Below are 16,016 nucleotides of genomic sequence, written 5' to 3' on the forward strand. Positions count from 1 at the left end.
GAAACCAGCAGAAAAGAAGCTGCAAGAGGATCAATTAGGATTTAGGTATCTGACCTCTAATCCCCTTCATTTCCCTTCTAAGGAAGAATCATTATAATCCCCCATTAAACCAATGTTTTTAGACGGAAACAACCGGTTTTCTTACGGAAAAATTATTGAGAAACGGTAGGCTTAAGATACCGACTGTGGAACAAAAAGGCACGGCAAGTTTTTTTGTATTTTTTTAGTCTCAAGGCAATTAAGAGTCTTTCACATAAGAAAAGATATAAATAATATTTGGATTTCAGAAGAATGAATTAGAATAGAAGATAAATATAAGCTAGAAAGTAATAAATCAGAAGGAACTGAGGAATAAAAGTTACAGTGCAACAAGACGTGTGAATAAATAGGCCCAAAGTTTTAATCCCTGATTTGAGAGAGAGCCCAGGACAGAATAATCAGAGTAAAGGGTGACGTGAATATGATGATAGAAAGTAAAAAATTACATTCCTACTATACAACTACAGTAAGTACAGACACACATCCTATAGTAACAAAACAGGGATATAACAGGAAAACCGTGAGAAAAATTTAATTAGAAAAGTACCATATATGGGTAGTGGAAGAACTATTCAGATCCTTCACGTAAGTAAAAGTTGAAATACAGTAGTTAGATAACAATCCATTACAAGTAAACGTCCCGCATTCATAATGTTACCTAAGTAAAAGTACAAAAGTATTATCAGCAAAATATACTCAAAGTATCAAAGGTTTTCATTATGCAGAAACACCCCTTTCAGAGTCCCATATTGGTTAAGCTGTAATGGATTGTATTGTTGGATATACCCTTTAATGTTGTAACCTGTCAACGTGTGGTCAATTTGATGTACTTTATACTCAACTGGTTAGTTTAACAGAAAAGCGCTGTATCCTTTTTTTTATAAATTCCTCATATGGTTTTGCATGTAAAATCTTAATCTGAAAGGCAATTCGAAATGAAAGCTGTCAAAAAAATTTAAGTTCAATATTCAACATTTCTCTAGTGGAGTAGAAGTATAAAGTAGCATAAAATAAAAAGTACTCAAGGAAAGTACAAGTACCTCGAAGGGGGCACTCAAGTGTACGAGTACCTGAGCGAATGTGTTTGTTACTCTCTTCCATTACCACACAGGACAAATTACTGTAGGATTATTACTGAAACATTAAGGTGACGTATTATAAAGAAGGCAGTGAAGTAAGTGAAGCAGCCACTACACACACACACACACACACACACACACACACGCACACACACACACACACACACACACATACTACAAGCCCTAATACTACGCTAACACCAAAGTTGGTAGTAATCAGGTGACATTACAGAGTGACTTACCTGAACCTTTCAGAGTAAACTTCACTTTGAAGTCCTAACACCCGAGTCTCCTTTTCCTGCAGCTAGTGCAGAATCAGCTCTCCCCTTCTCACACACACACACACACACACACACACACACACACACACACACACACAAAATGCATGACTGAAGGGCTTAAAATGTTTGTTGAGTTCAGATTAGTGCACCAATGACTGGGTAGCCTTTTAGGGGACGTTTGAGTGAGATAACTGACTGTGAAATAATTCTTTAAAATTCTAATTAAGTTTGAAAAGACAGAAGCTTGTAACACGTGAAATCTTAATCTGCGTAACAAACAGCACAGTGAAATAATTTCACTTAAAAAACGAAAACAGGAAAACTCTTCCTCACCGTTTCAAGCACTTTGACAACCTATTTCTCTCCTACTCAGCTCTTAGTCAAACATGATTTCAATTTAGGTAAAGGGCTTCATACTTAAAACATGTGTTTCTGTATAACGTTTTGAATGCTTAGCAGATTTGTGTTGAAATATCAGGACTGAAAGTAAACTATTGTGGCAGATTGCGCTGCCTGCTGCGGTAAGTCCCATCTGCTTTAGGATAAGTTTTGAGGCATTTATTTTACAGAAATGCAAATAAGTCTGGGTCTTTTTAAATGTCTTCGCTGGACCATCTGGTAGTACAGCGTGTCAAAAGTAAAATGACTTGAAATATCTTGAAAGAAGCCAGATGTCTCTGCAGGAGAAAATCACCGACTGACTGAACTTGGAAGTTTCCGAAACTAAAGCAACAGGGACACCTAAAGGTCAAATACAGTAAACCAGGTGATTTATGAATAATATACATAGAAATCATTTTCAAACTTGCTGCCATTTTGCAATCAAATTTTCACCAGATTTAATAATTATAAATGTTTATGACTATTGCAGTTATTTCTCATTGGGAGAGATCAATAAATGGAAACTGATCAGCAGACAAAAATTTAGAATAATGTTCATTTATTTAATAAAAACATTTTCACATTCATTATATCTGCTTGTCAAATACAGAAATCAGTACAGAAATCATTGCTGTTTTAGACCAAAATTAAAACCCCGATCTTTCCCAACAATGTCTTTCTCGGGGTAATATTAAGGGACGCAAGTGAATTATTAGACAAGTAAACAAACATAAATACAAATAGGTGACACCAATGGATTGTATGTCCGGCCTGGTCCCTGTATTTGTGAAAATGCTCCGTCTGCAGAAGTGAAATTAGTACTTGTGCCATTTCATATATGTGGTTCCTGCAAAATGTTCGTTCTTACATAATCAAGTCAGGTAGGGAGGTTCTTCCAGCTGGGATCTGTCAAAAGGATGTTTGACCGAGTATTTCGGAGCAGCCCGGCTCTCAGTGGATGATGGTGCACGCCAGTCTCAGTGAGGAAGGTTTGTTAGAAAGTCGCTGCAGTACCATCCCTTCCCCTGAAGAGTGTGCTACAGTTCCACTGCGGTTTCCCTCCAAGGGGCCGCCGCAGTCCCACATCAGAGGGTTACCCTGTTCAGAATTGTAAATCTGTGGCTGTAGCACAAAGTCTCGAGTAAAGAAAAGAATAAAAAGTTTTTTGCAAATGAATGCCGGAGGCAAACTTGATTCAAATAACCCTCATTCCACCACAGTACTCTTGGATTTGTCATAAAACAACATAATGAATGCTGCGTATTATTAAAGAGGGCGAGTATCTTTCTTGTTTAATTTCGAAACAACCCAATGACATAGGAGCAGATGCCTTGAAGTGACCTCCAACAGTGCTGCCGAGCCGTCCTCTTGGCCTTGCTCTCCCCGGGTGCTGTCAGTGGTTGTGGACTGGCTTTCTGTGTGGCCTTTACGCTCGGTGGGACTCGAATGGATTTCCCGGAAGCCTGCCCCACAGAATCCGGCCTGGCTGGGTGCGGGTCGAGGTTGAGGTCTCGCAGGCCTCGCTGCTGGCCTCGCTGCTGTCCTAGAGGAAGCCTCTGGCCATGACCGGGAGAAGGAAGCAGACGAAAAGACCATCTGAGAGTCGTCAGCTGCCCTCCTGCACGTGGGAGGTTTGAGCTGCCTTGGTGCCTGGCAGGCATTCTTGAGCTTTCTGAGGCCCCACGTTATCTGAACACAGTAGTGTCGAGGGTTTTTGTTGTAGGAGCGGCAGGTGTAAGGCTTCCCCACGTACTCACACCGGTAGGAGCGCTTGCCGCTCTGGCATGAAAGCCTCGGCCTGGTGTATTCCCCCGCGACCGGTGATGATCATGGTGCACAACTCATCAGCCTTGGTGTTGAATTCAATGGGATCGTCCCAGATGCTTTGGAGGAGAGTGGAACTGCGCCCCCTGCTATTTATTGGCCAACAGGGAATTCAGGATGCCAAAAAAACAAAAAAAAAACAGTCAGGCTAAAAGAAACTTGCTGTTCAGGGGGAGGAGAACCGCGACATCAGTTCGAGCTCTCTGAAGAAAGCGATGTCAAACCAGCTGAGATGTTGACAGTGATGCTCATGTTAACCAAGGTGTTATGTAAAAAGTGAACATACTGTCACAGAAGAAGAAGCTCCCAAAGAAGTCAATTATGTCAATTGCACCTCACAGAGCATTTTCTAGTTTGACGCACTTTTGTTGCCAGCGGGTGTATGTAATCATGCAAAGCGTACCTCTCGGTAATTATCCTATGTTTTCCCAGTGTATCTGAATTAAAAAGAAATGCGGCTGAAAAGGGCGTGAGAATATACTTAGGTAAGCGAGCCCCCTGAAGCCCTCATGTCCCCGCTAGTTTTAAAAGGCAGTCGGAGCTCACAACAGTGCAGTGTAACCTGCCATTTCCCTCCAAACATAAACACGATCAGACCGCTCGGCCACAAAGAAACGTGAGTAGAAGGCACTCCCACATGACGGACCAAGTTCAGCGTGGTGCATGGTAATTATTTGCTGAGGAAATTAAGAAATAACAAGATATGCCTATATTAGACCTGGCTGTGAGCATGGCTGTCGGGCCTGAGCGGGCCAGGCAGTGTGGGGTGGGGTCGGATATGCCTTTATGTCTTTAGTGGCTTTATTTCCGGGCCCATGAAAAATGTCCCATTGTGAGTGATGCGGGGCCAAGAGTCAACACATCCAAAAGAGATTAGCTTTACTAAGTGGAGTGAGAAGACATGGTAGGATCTTTGAAATTATTATTATTATTATTATTATTATTATTAGTAGTAGTAGTAGTATTAGTATTATTAGTATTATTATTATTTTATTTTACAAAACACTGTTTTCTATGGGCATTCGATAGCCACTACATTTAGAGATATTCAATCATGAGTTTTATGTTCATCCAGTCACAGTTTTCGGATGAAGAGGGAACGGAAGCTCTTCAGTTGCAGTCCCATCCTTTGCTAAACACCAAATTAGCACTGCTTCATATTAAAATCTTCACTCCCCTGCCCCCCTGAGTGTTTACGTTCCCCTGAGATTGCAGCACATTCACCGGCACACTTTGTGCGATGTAAGTATCTCCTCGCACAAATGAAAGTCCGTATGCTGCCCACTGCTGTGCATGAAATTAAATCCAGTACGGCTTTATCTTCCCTATGCAGTAATTATGTGCAGCTGCATGCAACATAGCATAGCCCAGGAAATAACAAAAAGATCAAAAGATCAAGTTAAATTAAAAATAAAGGACAACACACATCTAAAAGCTAATAACTGTGTGTATGTTAAGCTCCAATAAGAAACAGATTAATATCTGTCATGAGGGAAATTCACCCGCTGAGAGCCAGAAAACAGCTTTATGCAATTTAATTTGTACTACTGGTTTTTTCCTAAAGCCCCTTCAAAGACCTCTATAGCACTGGAGTTCCTGCCACTTTTGTTATCGTTTGGCTCTGCCCATCAAGCTAAAGATGGATTGTCCATTCTGCAATGTACAACTTGTGCAGAACTCGGTGGACAAAGTTGTGAAAATCTCCGAAACACCCGATTCAACGCAGTGTTTGAGGTGTAAGTGAACGCAGTAGAAAAGACATCTTCTCCGAATCACTGTTTCTGTTTTTGACTAGATGTGGTCTCATCTGAGTCTCATACAAGCCCGTTCGGGAGTAGCAATGAGTCGGCACGTGGTCTTGCTGGCGGTGTTTATTCACATACTGTTTGGTGCCTGGGAAAACCTCAGGACGGAGCCTATGGAAGAAAGATAATCACATCCTATTGAAAATAGCGGAGCAGTAACACAACCCGGTGGGCTCTGGCCAGAAGTGGCCGCATCACATACGAATGTGTAGACTTGTGTTGAAGTCTTAAGATACGCTATGAGTAAGACGTCTCATGTCATGTGTCAATTCGTTTGAAATAACCTCACAAACAACAAAGTACCTTCGCTTTCAGTAGCATAGCAGATACAAGTTCTCTGGCTCTCTCTGCATAAAAGCACACATTTTAATTGTTATAATTTCCCTTTCATGCTAGCTGTTACTGCGTGCTCGCTGCTTTTTTTTTTTTTTTTTTTTTGCCTTACCGCAAATGATAAAACCCTTTAATTTCTTCTCCTTTGGATTTAACAAAAAAAGCATGTTACCCAAAAATGCACTGCCTGTCCTAAACGCTACCATTTTCATAATGACAGAAACATATTAGGCATTCCTAGAAAGGCACTAAAAATGTAAACAACACTGAAAGGGAATACAGTGAAATGACAACAAGCTGAAGTCCAAAGTTTATTCACAATTTATACACTCTTTCTTTTTCACCACCACATAAAAAGTTCTCCTTCAGCGACTCCGTCGGTGCCCAACTATGGGGCGCCCCAGTTCAAACCAGTTACCACTGTATCTGTCCTGCCAGCGTCCATCCAGGGTTTTGATACACGACGTCTAGCTTAAGCACGGAGCAAAATCCAACCCCCTTTTCTCTCCAGATGCTAGCAGACAAGAAAACCAATGATAGTCCTGTCAAAGTGTGCGCACAGCTGCTTCAGAAATATCCATCTTAACAGGAAACTGGGAACTGCAATGAAACTGTTTCATCCAGAAGGTGAAGTATTTCTTTATACTGCATATGTGTACTACTACTATGAAATACTATATACAGTATACTGCATGTAGTAATGTGAATTACTTTAAGCGGATAAAAAAAAAAAAGTGAGCAGTAAGCTAACATCTGGGTATGACAAACATTTTATGAGTTGCGTGGTGAAAAATCGTCTTCTTATAGCCAATGGGCAGGTATATATAATATGTTTAATTATGTGTGTATTAAATACGAAACCCATGGGCCATGTCTTTTCACCAGATTAGTTCTAGTTTGTAATGTCCATGTGATGTAAGTTAAAATGGTCATGGGGTTCAGTGCTAATCAGGGTTAGCGTTGGGGTTCAGTGCTAATCGGCTGATTTTTACGCTAGCGGATCAAATAACAAGAATCAGATTCGTCTCAAAAGCCTGTTAGCACCTTCTTAAAAATCATCGAACGAAGAGAGGAGTTATCTCACGTGGCTAACAGTTTTTCACAGGCTTCAACCTAGAATCAGGTATTTATCACGGTAAATTCTTACATTTGGGTAGTTAGGTTAGTTAGGCTTTTATCCTGCTGTCGCACTGTTGGCGTATTCACTGGTGAGACACCTAAAATCCAAACTTTCAGTGTTAAGATGGATATCATTTTTTCACACTGTGCATCAACACCATCGGCCGTGTAGACCATAAAGCATTCTTCTGTGTTTCTACCGTTTGATTGACAGCGCTTCCCTGTCCCATGAATGGATTGTCTAATTTTTCACCATCATCACTACGCTGAGAGCAGCTGCGAGACTAACCTGTTAAACATGGAGGCGAGGTGGATGGGATAACTGGGTCGGCTTGCCCGATGTGTAGTTCTGGATTTCAGCACATTTCTCAGCCGACAGCCATATCAAGCAATACAAAAACAAAAACAAAAAAAATTAAAAGAAAAAAAAATAGCTCTTGAATACATTCATTTGTTCCATAGTTTTAAATGTATCCATAGCTACTGTGGGGTTTTAAGAAGCAGAAAAAAAATAAGCATATAACTGATAGACCACTGAAGACCTGAGACCTACAGTAAAAAAAAAAAAAAAAAGAAAGAGAAAAAAAAGAGGATTTGGCTTGAGAAAGTAATTCTCCACTTTAAAAGCATTACCACTACGAAAGCAAGAAAGATCTCAGTAAAAATGTCATGTTAGTGAACTCAACCTGATAACTTGTTTTGTTAGTCAATCCATCACATAGGGAACAATCTAAAAGACTGACACTGTTGTCATAGTACGTGATATATATATATATATATATAAGCAGTTATGCTCTGAGTTTATTGTGCGATTTAAAGGGAAAATCCACCCGAAACACTTAACACTGTTGCAAAAACACTATTTGGTGATGTAGCTTAGCTTGTAGCTTTCAATCATTTTTTTTTGTTTGGTGGTGTAGGCTATTATTGGAGAATGATTAATGGCCAAACTTTAATGACTGGATGTTGAGGGTCAGATATTTCTGCAACAGATAATACAATCTTTTTTTTTTTTTTTTTTAAGAAGTCAATAAAATAAAGAGCAGCTTTCATGGTAGTGTTTGGCCCACTCAGAGGGTCACAGAATATATCTAAGTGATCCCAAGTTGATTAACCGGACAGGAAAGAAAAAGTAAAAACATATCTCTGTTGCACAGAGTAAAATATGAATAATATATTGTTGTCTGAGTTCCCTAGTCTTTGTGATTTTTCTTACACTGGATGTATTTTTTTTTTAAGTTTTCAGGTGTCAAAAACTATTCAAACAAATCCATCTGTGCAGGGCAAATCACTCTTTGGTTAAACTTTATCTCTGCTCATTAACATATCAAGTTCAACGCGTGAGGAGGGGCCGCAACTATAAATTGCTTCATTTTAAGGGGGAACTAGACAAAAAAAACTTGGGAATCACTGATTTGGTGTCAACATTTTGATCAATATTCTAAAGATTAGCAATTGCTAAAAAGAAACAGACATACTGACATTAGCCTTGGTGGCCAGAATCTATTGCCGCAACAAACCAATCCCTGGGCTGTTTAGAGGCATTCTGGGAAATGTAGGAAATCAACACCTGGCACAAAAGTAGATGACACAGTTTATGGGAAGATTGGTATAAACGTAAAAGTAAAGGGTACATTTTAAACATTACCCCAGAAAATAATTGCATCACAGATTGGTGATTTTTAACAGTGTAAGGGCATCTGATGGTGGATTTTCCCTTTGGTAAAGGAGCATTTATGTCAAAATGCCAGGGTGAAACATACTTCTGAAAGGCAACCAGTCATTTGCAATGCGCTCCAAACCAGCAGAGATGTCAAACTCTGGATGTTTTGTAATATTGTAAACATTTTTAAAAGTCATGCTAAATTTCCTCCATAATAATCCTTAAAATCCACCCGGGATCCACCCGTTTTTTGTATCTTTACCACTTTGTCATTGAGATACCAGACACCCACCAACTCAAACAGGCTGCATTTAAAAAGGATGTGCCACTTTCAACAAAACAGTGCTTTTAAACAAATTCTGCTTCATGTTAATCTGCACCTTTCCTCCTCCCTTTAACAGCTGTTCCTGCTGAATGTCGGTACATCCATTCTAAGTGCAGGAGGGAAACAAAACGTTTCCTATAGCAGCTTGCCACGACCTTCAGGTGACCTTCCAGCCACTGTTTTCTTAAGCACAAACAAGTATATTAAAGTGAACAGGCATCACATTTACTGTCAAGTCCTCTTGCTGAATGTATTTTCAGCCTGGTTTTGTGTCCGAACAACTGTAAACGCAGACACAGTAGTCCTTTTGAAAAATACAGAAAAAGCCTGGCTCAGGTCGAAGCTGAGGGAGAGGTGTTTGATGTCCTGCAGGCAGAGTTTTTTTGGAGGGGGGCAGGGGAAGTTGGAGAGCAGGTAACTGTACTTCAGGCCGGGATGGGCCTGGCTGAGCTGATCGCTGTAGATAAACCTGCAGGGCCTTGTGTGTTTTTCTTCTGTTGAAAAGGAAACCAGCTTTCGTCGACCTTGGTCTGGTCCGAGGGATTGTGAAACATACGGCTTAAAAACAAAACAAAAAAGAACCATTGTTTAGTGAAACCAGAATAAACCCGATGTATTAATGCACTAATCAATCCCCACGTTGAGTCTTGAATTTAAATTTTTTTTTAAAAACAAGGATTTTCATTATCTTGTCAATAAGAATCTGGCCGTTTTCTTCAGTATTGTAATTTACTGCCATGGAAATGCAGAAATGCTACACAAACTAATTTTGCAAACACCTTCCACTTGTGTTAGGGAAAATCTGATTTGTTGACTCATTAGGAGAATAAATAACTTGTTAAAATGGACACCGTAACAACAAGGGCTCTGGACCATTGTATTCATGACTATTGATCCGGGAATCGAAACTCATTCTGCTGTTGGCTTCATTGCAGCAGATTCAAATAAATGGCTACAATCTAATATGTAAACATGTGAGAGGGCAAACTTACTATTTTAGTTCCAGTTTTCGAGGTCACTGGGAAGACAAATATTAGAGAAAAACGAATTAGATGTTTTTAACCATTAAGTAAATCATGCAAGACATAGTGTGTCTCTCTTTTTTTTCTTTTTTTTTTTTTTTCTTTTGAATGACCCAGGAGACTAATGCAGCTCTGGCAAGGTTGTGAAGTAAAAGACATAAGATTGCAGTCAGGGATGCTTTCATGACGGTCCACGGAGGACTTTTCAGAGGCTGCAATGTACTTTTTCCCTCTAAAAAATGCAGTGTTCTTACAATAGTCCCATAAAACCTGCTTTCCTCTGGGAATAATGCATTTCCCTCCAGATATGAAGAGTTAAATTTCAAAATGCTATAAATCATTTTGGAGAAACTGTGACATTATGTAATGTGACTTTCAACATATCAACTGCACAGGATGATGTAACCTACAGTTCTACTTTTTTAAAAAGTAATTTCATTAAGTATGATTTCACCTGTGGATATTAGCATAGTAGTAATGTGTTTGTTTGTTTTTTTGGAACAAAACAAAGGCTCTAGACAACAATAGGCCTTTTTCACACCAGACATTTTTATGGAAAAGCACGGACGGTACTTTTAACAATGGCTCCGCTCTGTTCAGTGTGACAGACAGTGAGCACGAACAATACCAGGGCCCATAAAGTGAAGGAGCTAGAATGGAATTCAGGTATTTTTGACAGTTTTATTATTTGCACCTATGCTTTTTCTACTGCGACATGTCAAAATGTCTTCTATGAAAAAAAAGGCATTTACGCCACGCAGCGTGCAGTTGGGCCAGAGGAGGACCACCTCCAAACAAACTATAAATACCATTAAACAGGGAGTGCACTGAATCGGTGGCCTCTTCTCTTTCACATTTAACACGTATCATTTTCTGTATAGACTTCATTCTGGTTAAAGCATTCAATTTGCACTTTCACGAACTGCAGACCCAACAAAAAGCTATTGCTATAAAAACGCAATTGAGGAAAAGTACCAAGTACGGTGTTTTGCAAAATTATAATTTTAAGGATTCACACTCACTGAGAAGAACTGTTTTAGTACAGGCATGAGATGGTAAGACAGGTTACTGACTGTGTTCCTAATGAGGCCGTTTTTAGAACTAAATTATGTTATTCTCAATTAGCATCAAACAAAGTAGAAAAAAAAAAAAAGGAGTGAGGGGGAACGAGCACATGCAGCCTTTCTCCACCGCAACACGCTGACTAAGTAGTCACAAGTCGTCAGACATAAACCCCATGAAGACATTTATGGCTCGTTAGTGATTCCAAAATTAGCAGTTCTCACCATGATGGTTTTCCTGCAAAGTCACTGTGAGCAGGAAAGCACTAAAACAAGCTGTAAAGAGGTGTTAGAGAGTTAGGTTAGAGGGGTACATAAGAAATACAAAGAGGATTAAAAACGGAGGAGAGATGGCTTGATGACAGCAGACAACAAGATGACGGCTGTGTGAATGAAAGGTGCGAGACTGAAGGGAAGGGGTTAAATAAAACGGCGTTAGAGAGGAACAGGGGTCTGATGCGTGGCTTTTCCAGTACCTTTCGGGAGCCAGAACAAGAACCAGCTCTCTGTCACCAGTCAATGTGCCTCGGAGGAGCCGAGGCCCGCGGGAACCTGTTCATAGTTTCATAGGTAGGGATGCTACCGGCACAGGAACACACACACACACACACACACACACACACACACAGGGCACAACATTAACAGCACAGACAGAGAATTCAACCATCACCTTTTTTGTTAAACCGCTACTTTGCTTCTCTCTTGGCAAAGAGCAGCAGGACGAGCGGATCACAAGGCAGAGAGCAGAACAGCTTCATCAGCATCCTCTAAGGGACTGAGATGGATAAACTGTGTGGTCAGTTATAGGGGCAATAAGCACGTTTCTGAAAGCACCGGAGTTTTAATAGACACACTGCATTTCCACCTGCTGGATTGTTTTAGAGCCAGAAATCCTAAAATACTTGCCTCTGTGATACACGTGTTACCTCATTACGTGTATCCAGCCAACACAGTTTAAAGCAAATGAGAGGAGTTAAGTGTCAGTGTTTCAATAGCTACTGATTGCTGAAAAACATCAATAGAGACCATATAATAGATTACTTAGTGCCCCTTTAAAGTCCTAATTTTTGGACAGTGATCTGTAGGTTCCATTCAAAAACCGTGTATCAATTTCAAGAAAAAAATTAGAAATGCGTTGCACAATTTTTTTTTTTTTTTAGAAAATGACAAATCCATCTTTGAAAATGTTCTGTTTCCAGGTAAAGACGTCAGAATGGCAAACAAATGACTTCTTTTTCCTTTTCAGTCAAAATGTAGATAGTTTCTCTTGGAATAAAATTCCACTCATGCAAAGGACAAGTTCAATAGGTTTAAAAGATGATGTGGAGGATAATTGTGGGAGATCAACTAGTCTTGTCTATAATTTGGCTGTTTTGCTCTCTGCCTATAGCCTCTGTTACAGTAAGTCGGTTGGCCAAATGCAACCCCGCCCAAATGCAACTTAAAAATACATAACATGCAGTTAGATGTTTTGTTTAATTAAGGAGAAAATCAAAGGAGCAGCATTCTCGGCGTCACACCAAAAGTTGACATGCTTGCCTCTCTCTGAACAAAATGATCAGGTGTACATTCAACGGACTTTGGCCGACTCTAAACGAGAGGAAACAGGAAGATTTTTCATTTCACACGACCATCCCCGGTGCGCGCACAGAGCATGCAGTGGGTTAGTTGAATGGCAGATTCCCCAAAAAAACACACGGAAGAAAGGTTGGCAGCAGCACAGACAGAGGTAATGGTAGCAAAAATATCAAGATGGGACGGACTGAGCAAACGATTTACAGCAGTCAACCCCTTGCTCAGTCCTTATGACAGTTTGTTGTCTTGTATCATGCTGTTATGAATATTTATGCCATATGTTGTTGTTTTTTCTTTTTTCAGGAATAGTTCGAAGTTTTGGGAAATACACTTATTAACTTTCCATCTGAGATTGACATGAGAAGATTGACGCCAATCAAATTTTTGTACGTTCAGTACAGAGCTGGAGTCATCTTAATAGGAGGAAGCAGTGGTTTTACCCCTCTAAAGCTCACTAAATAACATGTTTCGTGTTGTATCTTTAATCTGTTCACAAACAGAAATTTAGACTGAGATTCTACAGCCGTTGCTAGTGGCCTCTGCGAGGCCGCACTTAGGCACAGCTGTGCTTTGAGCTAAATGCTAACATCAGCATGCTAACACGCTCACAGTGTGTTAGCATGCTGATATTCAGCAGGTACGTTGTATACCATGTTCATCATATTAGTTTAGTGGGTTATCATGCTAACATTTGCTAATTAGCAGCGAATTCAAAGTGCAGGTGAAGCTGACGGGAATGTCATTAGTTTTGCATGTCTTTTAGTCATGCATCAAAGTATTGGACCAATTAAAAGTTTGGGTGACAGTTTATTTTACAGGTCCACTATTTCCTAATAATTTCTCGAACGTTTCCTGGAAAGAACCGTGTAGTTTGGTACTAATTACAGGAAAAATTAAGACAAAGTTCTGAGACTGTTATTTTAGTTAGTGTAATTAGTTCTGTTGAGTTTATTATTGACTTCCAGATGAAATTTCCCCTTTCTAAACCCCGGAACATTTATTACTCATGAATTTACTACTGGAAACTTTATTCTTTATTTGTGCTGACTTTAGTCTTTGTTTGTAGACACATTTCACATTTTGCATGTTAAACTCACCTGCTATCCTCTGAATTAAAGGCTCAAGGTTGTACTAGCTTAGCGTTTAGAAATAAATGGAGGTGTACCAACTGTTGACTCTCTGTTCCACCTCTAATTGGTACCAAATTATATGGTTCTTTTCAGGAAACTTCTTAGATTATTTTGAAAGAAAAAATGGAATTTCTAGAGCCAGAAAATAATGCTTTATCAAATTTTGTCTTGATGCTGGTAATAGATTAAAAATGAAGGGATCACTGAAGTCATTACAGGTCGTCCTGAGGGAAAATTTCACTAAAAACCCCAAATGTGAACCTCATGATGGAGCTAAAGGAAAAGTCAGAGGATGACCAAAGGCTGTAGGGCTCAACGTCTGGGGATCATGAAAAGAAGATGACAATTTGCGGTTTTAGGGGGAATATTTTTGAGAAACAACAAGAAACCACAGGCATTATACCTAGTTGCTTGCAAAATACAGTACAACTGTTTAATTAGTGATCTTTTAGAGGTGTTGGTGGGCAGATTTTTTTTATCTTGAGACAGAGCCATGATCCGTCCAGCTGTTATCCCCTGCCTTCAGTCTTTATGCTAAACTAAGCTAATCCCCTCCCGGCACGAGCTCCATACTTAATGCACAAATTGGTACCAATCTTCTCATCTTACTCTTGGAATGAAAATAAAAATTCCCAAAAATGTATTCCTTGAAAGCACTTTATGACAAATTCTTTAAAAAAATGATTAAAAGTACCCTTTTGATTTGGCTTTTTCGATACAAGCATTGCAAAAAACATAGTGGATGTTTTGTAACAAAAGCTACCATACCGTGTCAGCTTTTACATTACTATTCAATTTGCTGACCTCCAGATATGTGTACGTTTGTGTGTGTGTGTGTATGTGTTTTTGTGTGTGTGTGTGTGTGTGTGTGTGTGTCTGTCTGTGTGTGCGTGTGTGTTTGTGTGTGCGCGTGCAGTATATCAAATTCCTCAAAGCCATGCAATTGTGTCTGGCTACGTCATTATGCCAGTGAAAAACCCAATTCCCCCAGGCATGCCTTCACTCCCCATCACATGCAGTCAACAGGATTCATATAACGTTTACCTTGTCATCATAGGATTTGGGATACCTTGTGAACGCTCACTATGATAACCATTATTACCAATTTCCATACTGAAAACAAAATATCGTATACAAAAAAAGGGATGAAAATGTGATGCGAGAGACATGGCATGCTGATCAAACTTTTAGAGTAAAAATGCTTTCTTTTTGAGTAGCTAAAACCTTGCAAGAATGTTATGAGATAAACATTTTTTTAATATATAAACCATAGTGTTTTATTTTACACTATAACTTACAAAAAACATGTGGTGTGTAAGATAATGATTGCAAGAGCCCTTAATGAAAGGTAAGGGGCACTTTTCAAAGGTAACACACGACAAGAAGCCACACCATCCACCCATAAGAGCAACTCCAAGCTTAAAAACATAAACCAGCACCAAGAATTTAGTAAACAATTCTATGTACAAGATTAAGAGAAAAGCACAGAGTGATAGAAGTTGAAAAGGAGAGGAGGGTGGTGGGTAAAATGTCTTACGTTTTCATGGGAATTGTCTCAATGCTATAAAGATACACAAAAAAAATGACAAAATATAAATGTTATTGAAGTGTCCAGCAATACAAATTCACCAGAAAGTTGCCTGTAATCCAGCAATGATCACATGGCGAGAGACGCCACTGATGGATTTGAGACACAATGTGGCGACTGCTGTATTTGTGTTAAGCCATGACCAAATGAGTCCAACAAAAGGGAAGAAGAGATATGAACTGGCAAATGCATCAATGTTTCTTTGTAAAGTGCCAAGTGCTTGACAGAGAGAAAATGAGAGCAAAAAATAAAGGATGTGGGAGATGGAAATAGTAGAAATGGTTATCACAAAGTAAAATGCCAAGTCCCAGAAACAGAGGAACTACAAGGAAGAGAAAAGGGGAGAAAAAAAATGAATCCACAATAAACCAGCAGAGCCACTGTGTCAAAAAAGAACCCCTGAAAAGATTATTCATCTTGTACTGAATCTAGAAAAATTTTAAGAAAACTCAAGATCGTCAAATAATATTAAAATCCTTTAAGTGACCGAATTGACAAACTACAAACTAATAGAGGAAATTCTGTCTTATGATTTGCAGGTAAGCTGGCCATCATTTGCAGTGTGCAGGGAAGAGTAGGAAGCTGAGGAAAAATGAAGGTTGTCCTTTTAACCATGTACATCATTAAACTCTCTATTGGAATAACTACAGTACATACAATCCTGAGGAATTACTGGGAAGTGAGTGGGTAGTTATCCAACCAGGGCGCCAGATCATATTCCAAAAACCATAAAAATAAATGCGCTTTATACGTAGTTGAAAAAGAAGCAGCAGAATAACAACAATAACTAC

At 39.4% G+C, this 16,016-nt stretch overlaps 1 protein-coding gene across 1 annotated transcript; it reads right to left on the bottom strand.

Moving 5' to 3' along the window:
- Positions 1-3,072: 3,072 nt before the first annotated feature.
- On the bottom strand, positions 3,073-4,269 carry fgfbp2a (fibroblast growth factor binding protein 2a). Its single transcript, XM_040120556.1, is given in 4 exon segments — positions 3,073-3,270; positions 3,272-3,592; positions 3,594-3,693; positions 4,202-4,269. Coding segments are annotated over 4 exon segments (687 nt in total).
- Between the last annotated feature and the right edge of the window lie 11,747 nt (positions 4,270-16,016).

The sequence above is a fragment of the Xiphias gladius genome, chromosome 23 (genome assembly GCF_016859285.1).
Source record: "Xiphias gladius isolate SHS-SW01 ecotype Sanya breed wild chromosome 23, ASM1685928v1, whole genome shotgun sequence".
Lineage (NCBI taxonomy): Eukaryota > Metazoa > Chordata > Actinopteri > Istiophoriformes > Xiphiidae > Xiphias > Xiphias gladius.